The 14,212-nt window shown below is 45.8% G+C and overlaps 1 protein-coding gene across 1 annotated transcript in view; it reads right to left on the bottom strand.

The window, feature by feature from the left end:
• Positions 1 to 14,212, bottom strand: part of zfyve27 (zinc finger, FYVE domain containing 27) — a 130,154-nt gene that overhangs the window by 90,406 nt on the left and 25,536 nt on the right. The window contains exon 5 of the mRNA XM_068002039.1: positions 11,097 to 11,209. Within this exon, the coding sequence (XP_067858140.1) occupies positions 11,097 to 11,209 (113 nt within the window). The remainder of the gene's footprint in view (positions 1 to 11,096; positions 11,210 to 14,212) is intronic.

Below are 14,212 nucleotides of genomic sequence, written 5' to 3'. Positions count from 1 at the left end.
TAGAATTGTGCCCTCTAGTTTATATTGCCTCTTCTCATTCTTCCTACCGAAATGTATTTTTCTGCGTTAAATCTCATCTGCCACGTATCCGCCCATGCCACCAGCCTGTCCATATCCTCTTGAGGTCTATTACTATCCTCCTTACTGTTCACTACCCTTCCAAGTTTTGTGTCATCTGCAAATTTTGAAATTGTGCCCTGCACAAAGTTGCAGTTCCAAAAAAAAATTAGATAAAAGTTAATTTAAAAATAAAAGAGCCTGTTTATAAAAATGGGAGCCCATTTAGGTATTTAGAGCTGAGCTTGTCAATGGGCAGGGTGCTTTAGGTTATACAAGTGGCCGGGACTGCTGATGTGTGGGACAAAGGTGCCGATCTCCCCAAAAGCTGACCGGAGCCTCAGTTCCCGGAGTTTCATGGGTCTTGGCTCCTGTCACTGGAACAAACGCACACTGCGGTTCCGCTGCAAAAAAAGAGACACATGCTGGGCAGGTACAACATCGACAAGTTCACATCGTGACACAAAATTAATCTGTTTTAATGTTGCGCGTCGCTCTAAACTCGCTGCCACCACTCATTCGCACGGCGCCCGATGTTTATTGGCAGAATCATCAATTGTGCTAATGGGCATTTTTCGCAGTTCAATGCGCAGGGGTGAAAATTTCACACACCCAGCGTTACGCTTCACTCAAAGTCGCAACGAACTCGCAGTTTTGAACTTCACTGACAAGTGATTTTACCATTCATCTTAAATCCGCAACTACAAGAACTGATGGCCATTTACTGCTTTTTCCTTTTCAAACCCTGCAGTCTGGAGCTTAAAAATAAATTCCACGCGCTCGAGACGGTGAAGGGGACAATCAGCAGGAAACAAATGTATAGATTTAGCAAATTAGGAATCCCACATAATGGGAGTCTGATTACAGAAGTAAACAATTAATCTTTTGTGTGTTTAATGTGACACGCAGATATATGTATAATAGACTGGAGTCCACTTGCACTGCAGGCAAGGGTAGACACTGCCCCCAAATGGTTTTAATGTGCCAGTGTTAAAAGGATTGCACCTAGCTTGAAAGAAACACCATGCTTTCCACCACTCGCCCCTTGTTTTGAGTTTTTTTTTAAAACCCATCAATATTGCTCACACGCTCCCCTGAAGGCATCAACTCATTCTGCCCTCTGATACCTTTTCTGAGTAGTCATTCTTCACATGAGACTACAGAGTGAGCACTCGCCAGCAGGAGTCACCGGATAGCGGTCTGGACCCTAACTTAGGGTCACGGAGGCCGATTGAAACATCCCAGCTGAGAATCAGTTGACTCGGCACAGGCCAGGACTAAACAGGGGCGGGGGGATCTACCCAGTCAGTGTGGCTCAGTGCCCCATTACAATTACCAGCAGAGTCAGCAGGGGAATGTAGCTTTTAATTTAAAGAGAGAGGTTAAGTATGAAGACACAGTCGGCAGGTTCCTCACGAAGACTTTTAAACAAGATCATTACAGATAAAGCAGGTTGTACCTAGCAGGAAAGATTGAGCAGGCTGGGACTCTTTTCTCTAGAAAAGAGAAGACTGAGGGGTGACCTGATAGAGGTCTTTTAAGATTATGAAAGGGTTTGATAGGGTAGACGTAGAGAAGATGTTTCCACTTGCAGGGGAGACTAGAAGTGGGGCCATAAATACAAGATAGTCACTAATAAATTCAATAGGGAATTCAGGAGACACTTCCTTACCCAGAGTGCGGTGAGAATGTGGAACTTGCTACCACAAGGAGTAGTTGAGGTGAATAGCATAGATGCATTTAAAGGGGAAGCTAAATAAACACGAGGGAGAAAGGAATAGAAGGATATGCTGATAGGGTTAGACGAAGTAGGAAGGGAGGAGGCTCATGTGGAGCATAAACACCAGCATAGGCCAGTTGGGCCGAATGGCCTGTTTCTGTGCTGTACATTCTATGTGATTCATCCGGCCCATCTTAACTCATCCATCCAGAAAGGAACTACGGATCCACCCCATGAGACTAATAGATTTTTGTTAGGCAAGGGTATTAAATATCACGGAACCAAAGCAGGTAAATGGAGTTAAGATACAGATCAGCCAGGATCTGGTTGAATGGCGGAATAGGCTCGTGTGGGGCTGACTGGCCTCCCCCTGTTCCTGTAACAGCATTCAACTATTACTTAAATTATTCAACAACTTGCACTTACATAATGCCACTAATGTAAAAACACAAAAATAGGGATTCCCCAGACTGGTGTCTCCACTGGCCTATTCAGAAGTCCATTTCGCACATTGATCACTCTGTGTGAATAAGAACTTGTTGAAATTAAACCATCGTTTACTCTTTGCTTGTTGCCAGAGTTTACCTAGAATTCTGAAATGTTAGTGACAGTCTCATCAGCCCTGCCTACCTCACGTGGTCCCCAGGTCACGCAAGTGATGAGATCCAAGATGGAGTAAGTTACATCTGTCAGTGCACCATGTGCCCAGTCAACAGATTTAAGACCACAAGCGGTCAAGAACACGTTTTCATCGGTGCAGCTCCTGCAGCTTGTCCGCCATGGATTAACTGCGGTGGGGCGAAGAGGTTCCTTGTTTGTAGGATTTCATAAAAGCTTTAGTCAACAAACAGGAGGATCACAGTAGTGAGTCTCCCTTGAAAAAGTCCTGCCCAAGACACAGCTTCTTCTTCGAAGGAGAAAAAAGCATAGTGTGATTTCACTGGCAAGTCATTAAAAAACGATTAAAAAAAAGATTTTTCATTGATAAAAGAGTTTGTGACCCAGAGTCAACGTGCTGTTTTGCAGGATAGTCACATCATGCATCAGCTGGGATGTGATTAGCAGAGTAAAATTGCTGACACTGGGTAAGCATTGGTACCCCCTAAAAGATTCCACAGCCACTATTTCGAATAAGCGCAGGGGAGTTCTCCCCAGTGTCCTGGCCAATATTTAGCCCTCAACCAACATCGCTAAAAACAGATGATATGGTCAGTTATTTAACTGCTGTTTGCGGGACCTTGCTGTGCGCAAATTGGCTGCCGCGTTTCCTACTTTACAACAGTGACTACTCTTCAAAAACTACTTCATTGGTTGTAAAGTGCTTTGGGACGTCCTGAGGTCGTGAAAGGTGCTGTATAAATGCAAGCCTTCCTTTCTTTTACTCCCTCAGTCCAGTAGCCTAGATGCTGCAGGTACTAAGCCATGCTGTACTGACCAGAAAAGCCCCAGGTTTGATCTCTAGGTCTGTGCAGAGTTAGCTGCCTTCAGCTGGGGCAGTAGTTGAGATGCTACAATTTGCTTCGGCGTCCCTGCGCTCAGGAGGGGAGAACAAAAAAAAAAGACAAAAGCTATCAGGGTTGCTATTGCCGAATGCCACGTGGAGACGCGTGAGAGCGAGCGAGAGAGCGCGAGCGGAGCAGGAGCAAGCTCAGCCCTGATACTCTCCCACCGCAGCTACTCATCGTATAAGCAACCTGCGGCCATCGCAGGATCCAGTCCAGCCCCACTGGTACTCCTGCCAGAGTGCTGCCACCCACCCGACGCACGTTCGCAAGCCGGACCGGGAGCTCAAAGTTAGCGAGTGCCCTTGCCTTCTGCAGTCCAACAGTCCGTTCGACACTCGACGCCTGCATTCGCTTACCAAGAGCGGCCGCTTGGATTAGGGTGTCGGAGAGGCCTGCCGATGCTTGCGGAGCTGTACGTCAGCACCAGCCAGAAGAAGAACGGGCCAAACGAATGATTAAATACAGGGCTGGCGGACCTCTGAACTGTCAACTGATAAATTGCACCAGTTACGTGCGAATAGCTTTTTTCTCTTTAAATAAAAAAGGAAAGTTAAATGGACCCAAACCAAACAGGATGTCATTTTACAGAATTACATAGCCTCTAAAATTTGTTTCTGTTACAGCGACTCTCCCTCTGAAATGCACCATGTGGGATCTCACTACAAACATACAACGCTCCAGCAGGCCCTGCTTCCTATCACTCATTCTTCCTCCCGGAGAGTCTGACCTATTTGTTACTCTTACCCCAGACAGGGTTCTGCAGCTATTTATTTTTTCTAAAGCATTATTATGATTATACATATCGTAAGTGCGGTTCTGGTTTAAGATTTCCTGTACTTAAGGGGGCAGGGGGAAGAAACGTTAGCAGGCGCATTTGCTTTAGTGCAACCCAGCTGACGGCAGAAACCGCCAGACTTGTCCTATGATCAATTTGAAGCAGCATTCCACATTTGCCCGTTCATTAAAACTAGCTACGCAGGTTAACAAGGCCATAAAAAAAAATGCAAAGCACTAGGGTCCGTTTCTAGAGGAATAGAATTGAAACGCAGAGACGTATGTTAAAAGTTATATAGAACCTTGGTTAGACCACACTTAGAGCACTGTGTGCAGTTCTGGTCTCCGTATTACAAAAAGAATATCAAGGCAGTGGTGCAAAAAAAAGATACACAAGGATAATACCAGAACTGAGAGGTTATAACTATCAGGAAAGGCTGGGGCTCTTTTCTGTACAAAAAAAAGAGAAGGCTGAGGGGTGACCTAATAGAGGTCTTCAAAATTATGAAGGGGTTTGATAGGGTAGACGTAGAGAAGATGTTTCCAATTGTTGGGGAGTCCAAAACCAGAGGTCATAAATATAAGATAGTCACTAATGAACCCAATAAAGAATTCAGGAGAAACCACTTCTCCCAAAGAGTGGTTGAAATGTAGAAATCGCTATTACAAGGAGAGCTGAGGTGAATAGCATAGATGCATTTAAGGGGAAGCTGGATAAATACATGAGAAAGGAATAGAAGGATATCCTAATAGGGTGAGATGAAGTAGGGAGGGAGGCGGCTCGTGTGGAGCACAAACACCGGCATAGACTGGTTGAGCCGAATGGCCTGTTTCTGTGCTGTAATTCTACATACTCTCCTGTATATCTCCGTGAGGTTCCCTCTCCTTTCAATGCTGAAAAGGCCATGTTATCCATGTCCTCACCTTCCAACAGCCACCTCATAACTTGCCTCTCGAGTTGCGCTTTCAATCACCTCCCCAAACAAACATCGCTCACACTCTGTCCATCGCTGTCTTTGTCACGTGCTTTAGGACGACACTCTTGGACAGAAGGTGCTGCGTAAACGTAAAAGGAGCTTACCTGATTTGGATAGCCCCGTCTGACCTCTCAGGTGGGCGTAAAAGATCCCAGGACAATACTTCGAAGAAGAGCAGGGGAGTTCTCCCCTGTGTCCTGGCCGATATTTATCCCTCAACCAACATCACAAAAAAAAAACACAGGATTATCTGGTCATTTATCGCATTGCTGTTTGTGGGATCTTGCTGTGTGCAAATTGGCTGCCGCCTTTCCTACATTACAACAGTGACTACACTTCAAAAGTACTTCACTGGCTGTAAGGCACTTTGGGACGTCCTGAAAGGCACTATATAAATGCAAGTTCTTTCTTTTTCTTTATAGCTGCAGACCAGCCCCCATGCACTGGGGTTCTCTACCTTAATGCCGCTAAACCCGGCTCACTGATCCCGACTGCAGAATTATTGACCCACCGAAAAGAGGGTCTACAAATCTGGTACTGGGTTAAAGGCAGGGAGCCATTCTGTGGCTATCCAAAGCAAAACAGGGGGCAGGGTGGAAGTAGCTCAACAAAAAAAGGCACAGCTCTAAATCCACCCATATCCCTTCGCTGGAATGAATTTCATGCTGTAACACAGTACAAATGATTCTATTCGATGCGGTTATTAAGCGCAAATCGAGTTAAGCCCTTCCGGCCACTTTGCTACAAATGATGGACATACTAAACTCCTTGGGAGCAGGTGGTGGGAAAGGGAGGGGGGGGGGGGGGGGCGGGGGGAAGTGAACAGGAAGGAGGAGAAGGAGGAAGCTCTTCCCTGAGCCTGTAGGGAAACGTTAACAAGACTCCAAATTATAACGGAGACTTATATATAAAAAAAAAGCAGGCGTAAAATTGCATGTAATTCAATCCAATTGGCAGCAGCAACTCACCCAAGGCACTGGACTGTAAAGTACACAGTTGGAGCTTTAGAAACAAAAAAAAAACTCACCTAAAATTCAGCCTTAGATTAGGCTGCAACCCACTGTCCTAAATTCGCTCAAAACGGTAAACTTTAACCGCAAAGAATTTCTCGTCCTCACCATTCTACCTAAACCGAGGGACATGCAAAACCAGCACCAAAAAAATTACACATACCTCTCATTGGGTTGGCTACATTTAAGTACTGAAATGTACTTTTTGGAAATTGCAAAAACGGAGATCGATAGATTTTCGTTGGGTAAGGGGTATTAAGGGATATGGAACCAAGGCGGGTAGATGGAGTTAAGGTACAGATCAGCCATGATCTAATTGAATGGCGGAACAGGCTCGAGGGGCTGAACGGCCTGCTCCTGTGTTCCTAGCTAAATCCAACGTTTGTATAGGGACGAAAATAGAAAATTCTGGAAACACAGCAGCGTTGGTGAAGAGTGGGTAAGGTTTCAGATTCGGGGTCTGGAGAGGGTCCACAGACGGGACGCCCACTCGTGCCTCTTTCCTGATGCTGGCGGAAAGGCGGAGTAGTTTTAGAATTTTCCGTTTTTATCTGGGGTTTAATTTTATATTCCTGCAGGGATTTTTTTTTCCAGCTGAAGATTAAACGTGTTTCCCTGGTCATTTATCAGTTTATACCTCAGTCCCCTTGTCCTGCAGAGTCAGTTTACCTTGAAACAGTGCTCCGGATAGCTCCTTTTCTATTCCACACAGTGTCTTAAACACATCTATAACAATTACCCCTCACTCTCCATCCTTAAACGATGAACTATTTGCAATACTTATATTGACCAAGAAACTAAAATATTGTGTTTCACCAGCATGACATCGTCGGATCCCTTACTCGGCCCACAGGATGGAAAGACAGACACTGGCCTTTCACCTCTGGAATCTGGGCTCAAACCTAGCCACATCGATTGGATGAAAGGCTCCCCTCTCAGCTGGCTGGTGGGGTCCTACTGGAAATGAGTTTGAGCAACCTCAATTGTGGGCATGGATCCGCAGCACAAAATTTCTCCTAGCTCGGTTCTAGTCTGACAATCTCTCTCGTTCCAGCTAGTGAATGAAAACAAGTTAGCTTTTCTCACCTATTCTCATAACTCAGTCCTCAAACTAAGTAATGCTGAATAAAACATAGGTATTGATTTTGGCTGTTCTCAGTCACTTGCAGCAATGTGTAAATAAAGAGCAGAAGTTAGAGTCTCTGTAAAATAAACGTGTCTGAAGTCTGTAGATCAGAGGGACACAAGTGAGTGGAGACAGAGACAGTTTAGAAAAACCAATGGCAGGAAAAATAATTAACTTGAATAGGAATGGAGGCCCAAAAATCAGAGAAACAGAAAACAGGAAAACAAACAGAAAGGCACACAAAGAGTAAACAGGAAAAACAGAAATGAACTGAAACTTTGAGAGAGAGAGATGTAAAATAAACAGTTGGTAAAGACTGCTTGCAACTCAAGTCGTGCAGGCCAGGAAAACCGCAGGTTCAATCTTTGGTCTATGCTGGATCAGTTATCTCAGCCGGGGGGGGGGGGGGTGGGGGGTGAGGGGGAGGAGTATGGCTGCTACGAACTGGACTCAACGCTCCTGGACAAGGGAGAGGCAAAAAAAGTCCGTCAGTCAGAGTTTCCACTGAGTGACTCCTGCAGGGAAGCGGGCATGTAAGGCAAGAACAGCTCTGCTGTGTGGCTCCCTAACCATCCTGCCTCCATCAGTCGAATAGCCTGTCAACACTCGCTGTCTAGGCTCGAACATGAAGGATGGCCACTTGGATGAGGTATCAAAGGGAACACTGTCCCAACTTGAATCAATGCCCTTGGGGAGGCAATTAAGGGGATGAGACAGGGGGACAAAATTGGCAAAAAAAAATTAAACAGCCAGAGAGGATTTGGTTTTCCAAAAAGAGGAAGAATTAAAGGAAAATATTGCAAGGATCGCTGTGGGGACAGACCTTACTGCAGTGTGGCGATAACCCAGCTAATGCAAATACTGCAGTACATTTCCATGGAAAATACACCTCACGCCAGGAGTTGCTGCCAATAAAGTTTTAACCGCAGCTATTGTAGTCAGTAAGCTGTGCCACAAAAGCCAGCCTTGTCCCCGGTTTGCATCCCCTCCACATTGGGTCTCAAGTCACAATTCACACAAGGGGTTTGAATGAGGCAGATCGGTGGCCATGAAAACGGAAGTGCCAATCGGTTCATTGAGTGGGGATGCACTGGAGTTATCAGCTACCATGGAAACAAGAGCCAGAGAATTCAAAAGGAATTGAAATTAAGTTAACCAGAGGCGCTTTTCCATTGCGGAAGTGCTGCCGACGGCAGACGTACAGCTCTCCCGCCGGGAGAGCTGTACGTCTGGTCATGTTGCGGTGGGAGTGAAGACCCATTGCTCAGTGGGCCTCCTGATGTGCTGCTGGACTGGTAACTTCCTCTTCTGGGCTTCTAAATGCACTGCATTCGCTCAGCAATTGAGCGTGCTTGCATCATCACAGAGTGTCGCGCCATGGCACCGGCACCTATGACGTACTAAGCCAGCTCACCTTACGGTCCCCCGCCTGCACTTCAATTTATTTTTCAACTGCGGAATTTCTCCCGCCATATTAAATTCAAGAGGACTCAGCTCATTGTAATGACAGAATGAAAGATTTGAATTTCTACAGCACCTTTCATGACCCAAAGTGCTTTACAGCCAATGAAACTTTTTGAAGTGTAGTCACTGTTGTAATGTAGGAATCACGGCAGCCAATTTGCGCACAGCAAGATCCCACAAATACCAATGTGATTTAGCGATCTGTTTTTGAGTAATGTTGGTTGAAGGATAAATGTCGGCCAGGACACCGGGGAGAACTCTCTGCTCTTCTTTGAAATAGTGCCGTGGGATCGTTTACATCCACTTGAGAGTGCAGGCGAGGTCTCAGTTTAATATCTCATCTGAAAGACAGCATCTCCTTCAGTACTGCACTGGGAGTGACAGCCTAGATCTTGTACTCAAGTCTCTGGAGTGGGACTTGAATCCACAACCTTTTGACTTAGAGACGAGAGTGCTACCACTGAGCTACAGCTGTCACCATGCCTGTCGGGTGCCTCTCTTCTCTTGCAGGCCTGCAGACAAGACTGCTTCAGACAATGGATGCAGATAAACAGTGCCCCATGCCTATAATATTACAAAGAAGCTTTCATTCCCTGTCAGGGCCACCGGTTTGCAATGACTGAACAAGTCGAATTCTGTTCTTAGAACATGGAATTACAGAATTTTTAGCAGCGCGTCCTGAATCGATGAAAACCGAAAAACAGAGGTCTCAGAAATCAATTCCCGGCGTATCCATCCCTACAAAACTGACCTCCCCCTGAATCCGATTTAAGTGGCTTCTACGGGCCTGCAGTATGCCTGAGTGCCTGCTGGTGGCGCTGTAGAGAAAAATGATGTGTGAAAGTTCGGTGCTACCACCATCAGGTATAAAATGGAATTGCAGCTGTGTATGAACGAGCTGAAAACATGTCCACAAGTGTTTTTTTTAAAACAAAAAAGCCTTGTACATCTGCTGGTTGTAAGGGTCCTACACGAAATGAGCTTTGAGCAGTCTCAATCCAGTTCCACAGTGCAAATTTGTCTCTTATCGAGCACTAAATTGGGTATCTCACTCAAAGCCCGCATTATGGCTGGTGTGTTAAGTGATTGGTACGGTATTACATAGAATGTAACAGGTCATTCGGCCCAACAGGTCGATGCCAGTGTTTATGCTCCACACGAGCCTCCTTCCTCCCTCCCTACTTCATCTAACCCTATCAAGATAACCTTCTATTCCTTTCTCCCTCATGTGTTTATCCAGCTTCCCCTTAAATGAATCTATGCTATTCGCCTCAACTACTCCTTGTCGTAACGAGTTCCACATTCTAACCACTCTCTGGGTAAAGAAGTTTTTCCTGAATTCCCTATTGGATTTATTAGCGACTATTTTATATTTATGACTTCTAGTTCTGGTCTCCCCCTCAAATGGAAACATCTTCTCCACGTCTACCCTGTCATAATCTTCAAGACATCTATCAGGTCACCCCTCAGTCTTCTCTTTTCTAAAGAAAAGAGCCCCAGCCTATTCAGTCTTTCCTGATAGGTACAACCTCTCAGTTCTGGTATCATTCTAGTAATTTTTTTTTTTTTTTGCACTGTCTCTAGTGCCTCTATATTCTTTTTATAATATGGAGACGAGAACCGTTCACAGTACTCTAAGTGTGGTCTAACCAAGGATCTACACCAGTAGGGAATGCTCTTCGGACACTGGAACTGAGGCACATGGGTTAGAGGCAGAGTAAACCTCTCTCTGCTCTGCCCTGACCAGTGTGTGTTTGATGCTGACACAGAGTTCAAAACGTTCCGCTAACATCCCTCATCCTGATCACAAAACTGATTCACTGGCTGCAAATCATTAGCACAGTAACCCTTCAGATTAAGAAGCAAACTCTACAACCATGAACTATTCAAAATAATCCTCCTGCCTTCTGAAACATGGTTTCACACTGCTGTTAAAACCGATTGCAATCCAATTGCTTTATTAACCCTGCAACTGGGATTGAAGTTAAAGTCTTGACTGGTGTGAAATTCCCCACACAGCAAACCTCCCAAACTCATAGCCCAATATTCACTGTGTAACAAATGAAGAACTGACAGTTGGGTAAGGTTGCAGTGGAGCATCAGCACCTGTGCAACTGTACCCCAGGAAATAATACCCTCCCCCCACACACAAAACACCCTAACCCCACAGAATCTTGAGAAACGCAAAAGACCTGTAGGCATTTCAGGAAAAAACGTTTGGAAATTCATCTCCGATTTCCTCAGGCAATCAACCAAAGCTCCAGGAGAACTGTGGAGCCCATAACTCCTAAATCACAACTAACTAGTTACTCTATAACTATAAACATCAGACAGAGGAGGAGGGAGGAGAGAGAGCGAAAGACAGACAGAGATACTTGGAACAAAAACAAGTGTCTTTCATTCCCCTTTAATCATCTCCTTTTCTTGCATTACATCATCACATCCACATTCCTAATCACTTACCCCTGTAAAAATCAGCATTTCCCAGAAACAACGCACTGTTCAGGAGAGCCATGACCCAGCAGAGTGGGAGCAGGTAAAAGACAGAAAGCATTCCCAGCAAGCTCCCATAAAACCTAGAAAAAACAACAGAAATCGATGTAAACATCTTAGCATCAGTGCTTCAGTATTCCAGACTGATATATAAAAAAAGAAGAGGTCAACAGGACAACACAATGCCAGCTCCGTTAACATTCGCACCATGTGCTGAAGTGATGACCAGTGACATTCGCTGTTAATTTCCTCCCCTCTGCTCCTGAAAGCAGTGACTGACATTGGGGTACGGTTACACAGCTCTCCCACGTCATCTTTCTTCACCTAAAAAGCCTTCATGGCGAGCCCATTCCTGTTCTGCCATGGCACCACCACCACTGCCCCTGGCGGAGGCCAGCACAGACCAGTGATTGACCCTCTTTGCCCGTATATTGTTTCGGTATTACACCATGCCCACTGAGCCATCTGCAGGAACTTATTTTCGTGTAACTATTTTTCTCCCCGCCTCCTCTCGAGGCACCGTCCAACGGGCGCCAGGTACCCCATCCAAGTGGCCCATTCTTCACAACTGAGCCTGGACAGTGAGTGCCCGCAGGCCATTCGACTGTGGGAAGCATCGTAGCCAAACCCCACCTTATCCACACAGGCACACTTTCTACCAGCGGGCACTGGATGGATGAACAGGAACCACAGATGATTTCTTTGCCCCCCCCCTCCCTACCCGCCCGGGGTACGGAAGCCAGCCCCCACCCCTGGCAGAAATCTGCTATTGAACCGGGAGCCTCCCAGGCCCACATGGCTGGGTGCTGCATCTTGCATTTACTCAATCGCTGCAGTACATCTTAATGAAAATACACGCTTCAGAGTGCCGATAACTGTGTGAGCTTTTCCAACAGCGGCGCACGCAGCAAGGAGCTACTGCACGAGGTCAAAGAAACAGGAATACCGATGGTTTAATTTGTTATTTATTAACCAGGGCATGGAAGGACCTTATCAGAAAATGAGGCAGAAACACAATCCTTAATAGCTTTCAAAAGGGATGTGGAAAGACATTTGAAGAAGAAGAAACATTTTAAAAAGGTGTGTGGAAAGGGCTAAGTGGAGAGCTCTTTCAGAGGCCCAGCACAGGTACGATGGCATGTTCCTGTGCTCAAAGATTCTATGAGCTGTATTTCAAACTGGTCTTGTGAATCCAAACCGCTGTAGGATAGTTCTTTTTGTATTTTTACATTTAAACCAACAGCAGGCAATAAAGAATGATTTGCATTTCTATAGTTCCTTTCTCGACCTCAGGACATCCCAAAGCACTTTACAGTCAATAAATTATTTTTGAAATGTTGTAACGTAGGAAACGCGGCAGCGAATTTGCGCACAGCAAGATCCCACATACAAGCAATGTGATAATCACCAGAAAATATGTTTTGGCGATATTGGTTGAGGGATAAATAAATCGGCCAGGACAGTGGGGAGAACTTCCCTGCTCTTCTTCGAAGCTGTACCGTGGGGCCTTTTACGTCCTGCTAAGAGGGCAGACGGGGCCTCTGTTTAACGTCTCATCCGAAAGACGGCACCTCTGACAGTGCAGTGCTCCCTCAGTAGTGCACTGGGAGTGTCAGCCTAGATTTTGTGCTCGGGTCTCTGAAGTGGAACTTGAGCCCACAAACTTGACACAAGAGATGAGAGTGCTACCCACTGAGCCACAGCTGACACCTTGCAACCTTCCACCTACAAGAGCACCTTGAATGCAGAAAAAACATCCCAAGACACTTCACCGGAGTGTAAGGAAAATAGACGCTTCACCAAAGGTGAGATTAGGAGGGGTGACCTAAAACTTGGTCAAAGGAGTGGGTTTTAAAAGGAGGTCTTACAGGAGGAAAGGGGGTGGTAGATCCTAGAAGCAAAACTCTCCGCGTTAACCCCCCACACCATCTAACTCCCTGGATTTTGTAAGTTTAACGAATAACATTTTCATGGTTCAGAATCGAAAGGTTGAGAGTTCGGGTCCCACCACCAGAAACTTGAGCACAAATTCCAGGCTGACACTCCAGTGCAGTACTGAGGGTGTGCTGCACTGTCAGAGGTGCTGTCTTTTGAATGAGACGTTAAACCCTCTCAGGTAGACGTAAAAGATCCCACGGCACTATTTCAAAAGAAGAGCAGGGGAGTTCTCCCCGGTGTCCTGGCCAATATTTATCCCTCAACCAACATCACCATAAGAAAACAGATTATCTGGTCGTTACCACATTGCTGTTTGTGGGAGCTTGCTGTGTGCAAATTGGCTGCCGCGTTTCCTACATTACAACAGTGACAACACTTTCAAAAGTATTTAATTGACTGGAATGCACTTAGGGACGGCCTGAGGTCGTGAACGGCGCAATATAAATGCAAGTTCTTTCTTTTTCAGTGGAGCGGTCAGGACGCTCAGAGCAATGAAATGTCACACCTCAGCAGCTAGCCCTTCCATACGTAGCACAGATCATTACAATAGCATATTTCTCTGACAAGTCCTCTTTCTGCATCCCCCCCCACAAAAGAGAGGACAATTTCAGAGCAACCGGACATAGGCTTAAAAAAATTCTGACGCCCAGTTACAAAATCGGACGGGTAGGGATTTACACCCAGGTCACCGACTTGCCTCTCGTCCAGGGTTAGGCATACGGTGGGGTGGGGTGGGGAAAAATTGAAAAGAAAACCTGAAGAGATAAAAAGGGACAAAATAGCAGTTGAGGGAGAACAAAAAGATATATATAACTACTTTAGAGTTTTGTAGTTCATTTTCACCCCTCTTTCATATTTGGTTGGGAGAATAGAATGGTTCAGCACAAGGACATGTTAATGGATAGAACCAATACCAAAGTGTCAGTCGTGGCTCAGTGGGCAGCACTCTCGCCTGAGTCAGAAAGTTGTGGGTTCAAGTCCCACTCCAGAGACTTGAGTCCATAATCTAGGCTGAAACTCCAGTGCTAGTACCGAGGCAGTGCTGCACTGTCGGAGGGACCGTCTTTCGGATAAAACCGAGCCCCCGTCTGCCCTCTCAGGTAGATGTAAAAGACCCCAATGAACATATTCAAAAAGGAGGAGAGCAG

This window comes from Heptranchias perlo, chromosome 21 (genome assembly GCF_035084215.1).
Source record: "Heptranchias perlo isolate sHepPer1 chromosome 21, sHepPer1.hap1, whole genome shotgun sequence".
Taxonomy (NCBI): Eukaryota; Metazoa; Chordata; class Chondrichthyes; order Hexanchiformes; family Hexanchidae; genus Heptranchias; species Heptranchias perlo.
The sequence above is the reverse complement of the archived record's forward strand: the minus strand, read 5'-3'. Positions and strand labels throughout refer to the sequence as shown.